The 9,617-nt window shown below is 32.9% G+C and overlaps 1 protein-coding gene across 1 annotated transcript in view; it reads right to left on the bottom strand.

Annotated features, from left to right (window-relative positions):
• ULK4 (unc-51 like kinase 4) overlaps nucleotides 1-9,617 on the bottom strand; it is a 261,157-nt gene that overhangs the window by 239,416 nt on the left and 12,124 nt on the right. The window contains exons 9-14 of the mRNA XM_009290482.2: nucleotides 7,851-7,972; nucleotides 7,651-7,723; nucleotides 5,102-5,201; nucleotides 4,507-4,611; nucleotides 2,420-2,480; nucleotides 480-661 (exon numbers count right to left, since the gene is read on the bottom strand). Of these exons, the coding sequence (XP_009288757.2) occupies nucleotides 480-661; nucleotides 2,420-2,480; nucleotides 4,507-4,611; nucleotides 5,102-5,201; nucleotides 7,651-7,723; nucleotides 7,851-7,972 (643 nt within the window). The remainder of the gene's footprint in view (nucleotides 1-479; nucleotides 662-2,419; nucleotides 2,481-4,506; nucleotides 4,612-5,101; nucleotides 5,202-7,650; nucleotides 7,724-7,850; nucleotides 7,973-9,617) is intronic.

Here is a 9,617-nt window from a genome sequence, read left to right as displayed (position 1 = left end):
AGTGAGCGAGCGGCTGCGTGGTGCTTAGTTGCCGACTGAGGTTAAACCACGACAGTTCTTTAGAAAGTTTTTCTTGCTATTCTTTACAGACACGTGGCCAAATAAAATGGATTTAACAATTCAAACATGAACTTCTTTCAGTCTGTCACTGGTTTACAAAGACTAACATTTCACACTCTCCATCAAGGTTAGTTTTTACCCCAACCTTTTTTTTAATACAACAAATCTATATGTAAACATACCTGGAATCTAAGAGAAAGAATTAGTTTCCCTCAGTTTTTCCTCAACTTTTTAAAAAAAAAAAAAAAAAAAACCCTGACGTGGAATTTAGTACTTTTTTTTCATTATTTTGTACGTAATTTGCCATATTATTTGTCAGTACACCAATGATTTCTTGAAATGTAACTAAAAGCAGCTGATTTTCACTACAATGGCAAGTATGTAAACCATGTTGATTCCTTCAAAGCTTCATTATTTACCAGCTGAGAGCTAAGTAGCTTGCTTGCAACTTCCTTGTGGACAGCCACAGTAGACAGATAGTACAGTAAGTTCAGTTTAGAACGTGCTGCTCCTGTACTCTTCTCGGTGGAATCAAGCAGTGAACATACTCGTTGCAAGAAGTCATTCCAGTCCATGTCTTTCATAGATGATAACTTCTCAGCTAACCATAAGAAGCAAACAAATAGTTAAAGATAATGGAACTTTGATGTTGCTTTAACACACTACAAAGTAACATCAACATAAATAAATAGATTCCAAAGTTTGAATCTAATTATAAGTTTAGTACTTAAAATATTAAACAAACATGCTACAATTCATCTCTGAAGATTACAGAAATCAAAAAAGAAGTAAGAAGAGAAACAAAGCATAAAAATATAGCAATAAAAGACTCAAAACATTTTTGAAAGTGCAACTCTAAGTCCTTGGACTTCATTTAGGTAAACATTGGCATTATACTTAGGAAAGGTAGTAGTTGTTGTCGTTAAACATTACTAATTATTAATAAGAAAGTGCAGTTTCTTATTATTCTTTTCCTTATCAGTCTCAACGCATAACTTCACTCTAGCAGCCATACATTCCCTCAGTTTTTGGTTAGTTATTTATTAATAACTTATCTGCCATCCTGATATGCCCCAGTACAGAATATTTAAGAGCATGTCTTCTGTCTTTTACTCCAATTTTACACTTAAGTAACAACACCTACTAGTGAAGGCAATTATAATTCACATTAGTAAAGGTGAAAAGAGGTTTGGATTTGAGGTATTTATCTTAATTTTTCCATACTGTCTTTAATCATTATTGACAAGTAGCATCAAATTCAGTATCTTCAAAAACAATCAGAAAGTTGTCCAGAAAAAAGTTACAACCCTGAAAGTGTTACAACCACAAAAAACACTGTCCCGTACTAAATAAATACAGACAACAACAGTTAAACATTTCAGAACATTATTGTGATAATTTAGCTACTTAAATGCATATGAAATAAAATACCACCCCCTTAGGCACTTAAATCTGATCATTTTTGCCTAGGATGTTAGTAAAAGAAAATACTTTTAATTTGGCTACAATCTTGATTGGGAGACTGGGGGACGTTGTGTTCCTTTCCAACTATAAAATTTCTTCAACAAATTAACTCTCCAAAATACATACTTTATAGAAAGAAAAAAGGAACTTTTACATCCAGGAAGAGGTGCTATGTGAATTCTAGAAGGACTACGTATCTGGCTGACATCCCTCTTCAAGCACAGTAAAGTGTAATAATACTTCCTTAAATAGACTAGAGGAAATTTTCCAGGGGAAGAAACGTTACAGGCATGTCAATGAGCAGCCTTTTGTTTTCAGAAATAACAGCAGCCTTTCTAGACATTAAAAACAACAACAAAAAAACCCTCAAACTCCAAACAACTCCACACTATCTTTTGAGACATGATTCCCGTAACATTTCATGATTAAAGGTGGGACTGGCAAGGCTGCATAGTATTACGGCTGATCAACACTGCACATTTTAAGATCCTGTTTTCATCTCCTTCTCTATCCTTATCAAATTTTAATCTATTTGGTTCAATATTTCAGATATATCTCAGTTGTTTACGAAAAAAAAACACACAGGGAAAAAATATGCTGTTTTTCCCCACACTAAAACAGTGTTGACTGTCTTATTTTAAAAGCTTTTGAGCATAGGCTTGTAACTCAAGAAGGCAGAAAAGAAAGGAAGGGCATATAACTATTAGCACTTGAAAAGTCTATTCAAAATTGGTCTAGCTAAAAACATTACATATGCAACTTCAGTTTCAGAAAAGTTATGAGTTCTCCAACCGTGACAGCTCACCATCCATAAAGGGAGTGTACAGGTCTTGTGATAGCAAGTTGCACCACCATATGCAAAACTTAAAATTTAACAACTTCAGCAGATCCATACCTGAATATGTTGGTATATGTAAAGTTTTCAAGTCAAATCTAACTGGCACTTGCTTCATTATCTGGAAAAATAAACAAACACATTACAACTAGTTTCCAGAAACAACCATTTCTGGAAATCTCTAAGTAGTCAAACATGAAAACACAAAGATGCAAAAGTTGTACAGGATGGGTGTACAAAGCGCTGCTCATTACTGAGGCATTTTCCATTGTTTTCTGGTATCTGTTTCTTCCAAGCAGATAGTTGAGATTTGACTCTATGTTTTTAATATAATTAAATTGTTAGTATTTCCATTTAAGTGATTTTTTTTTTTAATGGGAATACAAAATGATAGGATTTTTTCAGTTTACATTTTTATCTTGCTTGTACACGGAAAAATACTTGCATTTGGGTTTTGAAAAGCTACAAGAAAGGAACCATGCAGCTGAAAGCTCATGAAAAGTTTCAGCAATTCACTGCCATACAGTAAATACATATATATACACACTAGATCATTCTAGAATATAAAAAGTAATATTATCACCAACTAATCATTCGTAAGGTATGGGTTTTTTTCCCCACAACACATTGCTTTCTGGTACATCATGAAATTGGATGACTGCTCAATGACTGAGCATTTGAGTGTGATTTTCAGTAAGTAACAGATGAAGCCTAGGTGTAACTAGAGAGTTATTTTCTAAAAAAGGTGTTCAATTCCACAGATCTGCAGAACACAAGGAAATTTTACAATATAAGCTGACATTTCAGCTTTTTAAAAAAAATTCAGCATCTAGTAAATCCCTTTCCAGAAGATTAAATTGCAAGCTCTTCAGCTTTACCAGGTGTCAATATCATCCTTTAGTCTGAAGATCGCCAAGTATGCAATGACTCTGATTACATGTCCCTGGAATTTACTGAGCTATTTTGCATTAATTCTGAGTCTGGCATTGCATGGTAAGGAAATTAGTCTCCATGTGCACATTAGTATGTGCACTTCCCCCTGAACCTTATCTCTTATACTTGTAATAAGAAGAGAAGCAGTGAAGGGCTAAGGCTTTGTGTCAGAGTCCTGAGACAGAACTGAGAATTTACAGAGATGGCATTCAAATGCATCATTACCTTTGAAATTCTCCACTGGCAACAATGTCCCCCACCCCAAACACATTAAAACAGTATTGTTGGGTAGTTACTTTATCTAGTTGTATAAGGTTTTTAATTTTTGAGAGTGTTAGGAATTCCATTAAAACAAACAAAAAAATTATCATACTAAAGCAATACAGCAACTAAAAGCTGCAAGACATTCTTAACGAGCTAGATGCTCACTTCCAATGAAAAACGTTACATACCCTGCATCTGCCACGTACTGAGTAAAGTTGCTAGAATGACTTCATTTTTTTGCACAGAAATAAAAGAAGACTAAAGGGGCTCTTGCCTATCACTCCATCTACCAATGCTACACATGTGCCCATACATGCACATTACATTGTCATTGCAGTGCAGAGCTCTGATTCTTTTTTGGTCTTCGCTTTGCTGTCAGACAAGTGTCAGTCTCTGCTCAAGAGACTCATCACAAACTGTTATCACATTAGAATCCATATGACAGAAATTGGATGCACATTTCTTGTAACTTCGGGTGTTCTTTTCCAGAGAAAAGTTCATATTTATTAGAAACATTATCACGTCTAAAGTTTAGTTATTCTGTAAAGGTATAACTCCTGATCTAGAAGGCTTCATAGATGGCCTTGTTTTGAGTATACCAAAACACACTCAGTTTTGTATTCATTTAAGTAATAGATATCAAAGCAAGTTATCAGAAAACAAATACACAAAAGCACTGAACACCACATTTAGTAGTTTCTATTTCTTGTAAGACATTATTTAATATTAGTATTCAATCCCAAAACAACTCAGTTCTCCAAATTAGCAACACAATAGGATTATAAAAGACTGCCAAAAAATTGCATGAAAGCTTGCCAGATGACTGGGTGGAACTGCTTTAAAATGAGAATTATAAAATACAGGAAAGGAGTTTCACCCTGATTAAAGATTTATCTGCAAAAATAGCTTCACGCACAAGTTCCTGAATCTTATACTTTGTTTTACTATACCTTTGGATTGTCAATGATTGGTGTTATGATAAGATCAGATTCAGTGTAAATGAGCTCTTTCAATGTTGACTCCATATCCTGCTGACTTGAGCACATATTTTTGGCCTAGAACAAGAACAAAGTTTTTCAAAAAACTGTTTTGCACAAAACACGAAAGTTTATGTTTATTCCCAAAATATTTCATTTCAACTTTATACCACACAGTTTGGCCATATAATCAACATATGCTACGTTACTTTTTATTATGTAGTAGCAGACAGGGCCAACTAAAAATTATGATAAAGAAACATGTTGGAAGAAAAAGTACCAGGTCCAAAAAACTTGCAACCTAAGTTTAAAAAAGTAGACTGAGAAGAAAAAAAGATAGCGTCATCCCTTTTATACACTGGGGAAAAAAGGAGACTAAGCATCTTGCTTAACTCTTACATCTGAAGTTCTGCAAATATTTTTTTTTAAATAACTTGCACACTATAGGAACTGCTTTCCTGTTATAATTATGGAAGGATGGAGAAGAAAGTTGACTTTGCCACAGACTCCAGGCTAAAATTCTAACTATAAAGATACCACCATACCTTAGTATTATTTTTCTGCTCACCTTTTTCAAGCATGAATCTCTTTGTGGAGAATTTTGGATTGGGGCAGTAGTAGCATCACTTACTTCTACTGCAGTGCTAGTTCTAGGAGTGGGACGAGAACTTAAACAAGAAAAAAAGAAAAAAAAACAACAAAGGGTTGGAAACAAATTCAGTTTCACTGCAAGCTACTTTTTTTGTTGTTCTTTTGAAACTTTCATGCCATATAGTAAACTCTCAAAGTTGATAAACACAAATGATGCTATGCCTGCTCCACCAACTAAACATGAACTTCCTGTCTTTAAATATGTCCTGACAAGGTTAAGATTTGTTTGTCAGTTAGAAATGGGGAGGACTGGGTGGTTTCTTTTTTTTTTTTTGTTAAATGAATGTAATTTGATTATCACCCATAATTTGATTATATCACCCATAGTCAGTTCTCCAAACTGGATGCTAAATCATGATTATGTTAATTCCTAATAACAAACAACATATGAAGAGAATTAACTTGACAAAAAAATTGCAGTTTATTTCATGTTATTCTCTTCTGACTGCCAACTCTTGGCTAGGTAATGGAATTAAAACCTGCCTGATTCTCGTGTATGAATGTGAACTGGGTTTACTTTTCAGTTTTTCTTTTTAAAAAATCTTGTTTGCTAATTAAAAAACTAAGAAAGAAAAGACCAGAACACTGCAAATTTGCAATTTTTGTAGAGCTGCTAGTGAACTTATTTTTTGTAGTATACATTAATTTAAATCAAAGTGTTTAAAATCAACTTTAGAATTATTAGAATTGCCAGGCCAGAAAACTAATTTAATCAACAACTTCAAATGAATGTGTTTTCTTGATTAGCAGAAAGTAATACACACATTTAGCTGCAAATCAGTTTTATTTATTAGAAAAAAGCAACTAAATTAAAAATACAAACACCAAACAAAATTAAAGATACTCATGAAAATCAATGATCAAATGACTAACACAGTGGTTCTCATTCTCATCTTTATTTTGTTAAAAAGGCATCTTTTATCTATTTTCAAAAGAAACAAATTTAAAAGGCACAATGAAGGGGTGCCAAAATATTCTCTACTAGCTAGATAAAACTACATAAAATGCCCTAATACCTATGGTAAAAAAAATATATCAGGGTCTGCCTGGAAGTTCAAGCAGTCTTATTTCCTAAAGCAAGAAAAGTATGATTTCTAGCTAGGAAGCTGAACAAATTATTCTAGGTCCCCACATGCTTCAAAACGTTTAGATTTGTTAAATATATTTTTTTCCAAACCTAATTTGCTTTCATATGTGTTTGAGAGACAGAAAATCTTTCCTACTTTTCCTGTTCTGAGCCGGTTTCTCAGTTTAAAACAAGAAAAGTGATCATTGAATTGAGCTAGTTGAAATTAATAAGACCTATTCCCTTTGCGTGTGTAGAAGAAGATACTGCTGTCAAAAGCTGATTAACCACTTCAGCAGCTAAGTAAATTCTGGTGCCAAGTGCCAGGTCGACAGCTTCCTTCCACTTTAATGTTTTAAAACTTTAGCAGGTAACACATGTTGCTTTGAGAAATTAAATCATTCAAGCAAAGAGAATTTCAGAAAAGAATAAATTAAAAAAAAACCCTCTGTATTACATTTCAAATTTCTCATTAAAATAAACGTACTTATCATAAATAAAATATATTGTTCTTAAAAATATGTTTTTTTCCTACTCTCATTCCTGACATAATTTGGATTACATGTTGTTATACCAAGTGTTTGTAATACCATTACAGCCTTTCTTCGCAGCAGATTCCTAAAGCAAACAGCAAATGCCATTTTAAATTACTAACATCATGGTTTTAGCTGTGATAGTAGAAGTTGTAAGTGAGATGAGAAGTAATACTTTATTAAAACCAACTGAAATAACTGGAAAAGTAGACACACTATCATACACAATAGCACTATTTCAGGTTATGCAGGAAGTTTGAAAGAGTATTTAAACTGGAATATTTCTGCTTGATGAGGACAAGAACAAGATCTATTTTACTAGATAATCTTCTTGGCTTGAAAGCTAGTACAAATTTTCAGAATCAGACCTCAACTAAAACAAATCATTGTTAAACCAATCTATTTTTTATTTAATACCTACATAGTACTTAGTAGATTGTTACCAATAGCTGGTGATGAAAAGCTGCAGGCAGAATTTATTAGTGGATCATAAGCTGAATGCTTATTCTTGTGTATTTAAAGTAAGAATATTCAAAGCATATTCTCGATATATATTGAGTAAGAAGGAAAGAAAGTTCTAAACAAATTCTTCTATTTAGACAGACAGCTAAGAAATCAAAAGCCTACTTCCAAAAGTGTAATAAAGCCATAAAAGCATTGCTTTAACCGCACACACTGCTTTAGCAGCTCTTCAAAGGTGTCTTAATATTAATTAAACTGGTGATAGAAAATTCAAAAGGAGACACACTAACAAAATGTTACAAACAGAACAATAAAATGTCTGAAGAGACCGGGGTTGGGGGGGGGACGGGACCCAAAACATAAGGGGTTTCAAGGGTTTTCTAATTGTTCTTTAGGTTTCCATACCTGAGAAGAAATATTGATTCATTTGATCCACCGTCAGCTGCACTTTTTGGGCGCAATTCAGTCTGAGTTTCTACTGAAAAGAGAACATGAACTTGCATTCAGAAGTCAAAAATAAATAAAATATAGGGAATAAGCATGTTAGTAAGACTGACAAAATTCACAGGACACAAAATAATTCAAAATAATGTAATGAATATTACCTATTTTGAAAGAATTGCTTGGTAGCTTATTATTTGCTCTTGAGGATGACAGGTTATCTAGATTTTTATGAATATCCACTGGCTCTTTGGCACTCCAAGACACGGATGACTCTGTGTCTTCACTGCTGTTTAATAAAAGATATTAATTACACAGATCAAAAAAAAAAGGGATCATATCGATTATTTGTTGTGATTATTAGTATATGATTTAGCTGTCATTCTCTAGATCCGCATACTATTGTAATATGTGCTACATATACTTTTCATATTAGTAATTGCAATGATGAAAAATAAGTTTACAGCAAATGACTTGGAGAATATTAAAAATTCTCTAGCTTCCTCAGTAGAACTTGCATGAAAGAAACTAGAAAAGCTAAATTTTTACCCCATAATACCAGAGCTATAAAGAAGTATTAAAAGCTTTAGAGACCATTCAATCTTCACAGAAAGAAGTCACAACAAACATACACTTCTAATAATGAAGTCTGTAACCTAGATTTAGATCAATAAAAACTACCATTTTTTTCCTTAATGATTTACATGTCACTTAATTGCAAGTTTATTGATTTTGATTGTTTGGGGTTTTTTAATATACCCCTCTATTATTCACATGGAACTGGGTCATATAACCTTCCTGAAGGGTCTCCAGGATATCAAATACTAATCAAACCCACACTGTGAAGAAAATAGATACATGGGCCTCACAGTTGGAAAAGAAAAAGTACTCAGCTTCTTTTGCATTTCAAGCCCATGTTCTACGTTTGTCATATTTGGCAATTAGTGCATACCTCAGCGGATATTTCAGAGGCATTAGAAAACCCTCAAGAGTAAATTCAAATAGCCCAATATTTTGTAGGAGATTAAGATTCTTCTGATTCTCTGAGAATTCCTGAAAGATGAGCACTGTGGTAGGGGCTGACATAAGTCTTGCTAAAACCTTGAATAAATTCTTGGTATAATATAATTACTAAATAAATTTGTGGTATAAACTTTAAATCTTGATTTCTTATCTGCCTTGGTGGTGAAAGCAGTAATAAAATTAAAAGACAAAGAGCTGTATCTCAAACTAGAACAACTGTTAGTAACAAAAATACTGCAACACTTGTATCAGAAATAGGTATTAAAAAAAACAAGAGAGAATTTTAAAATAGACAGAACACAAAAACATTCAGCATTCTAAAAGAAAACTATTTTCACATTAGTTCCCTAGATTGGAACCTAAAGTATCTTTCAAATATTTAGAACAAAAGAACATAAAAATCAACACTAAATATCCTAATTCAGAATTAAAAACAAAAAATAGCAAGGTAACAAGTTTTGAAGAAACCTAACTTTTTAATACATAGAACCTATTATTCACAAAAGGTTTGGGGTTTTTTGCATATATAGCAGTGTAGGGTATTACAAATTTAGAAAAAACCCACTAGATTAATGCTATATGTCATAAGCAAAGAATATGGGTCAGCTGCATTTGCAAGGATATAAAGCTGAACCACAAATCTAAGATGCTGTACTGATAGGCTTTGTGATGCTGTAAGCCTAATGCATAAAAACAAACAAAAAAATCTCAGTAGAGATAAAATTGACCCATATTTATAAGATTCTACAAAAGCTTTCAAAAAAAAAAAAGTCAAATTACTGTGCATCATTGTTATATAAACAAATATATGCAGAAGGTTTGTAAAAAGCAGAACCTGTAAATAGAAGCACTTGAGAAGATAAGTATTGGGCAGCAATCAATAAAACCAAAATCAATAATAAACTTGC

The sequence above is a fragment of the Aptenodytes forsteri genome, unplaced genomic scaffold (assembly GCF_000699145.1).
Source record: "Aptenodytes forsteri isolate BGI_AS27 unplaced genomic scaffold, ASM69914v1 Scaffold426, whole genome shotgun sequence".
Classification (NCBI taxonomy): Eukaryota; Metazoa; Chordata; class Aves; order Sphenisciformes; family Spheniscidae; genus Aptenodytes; species Aptenodytes forsteri.
This window is presented reverse-complemented; position numbering and strand designations above follow the sequence as displayed.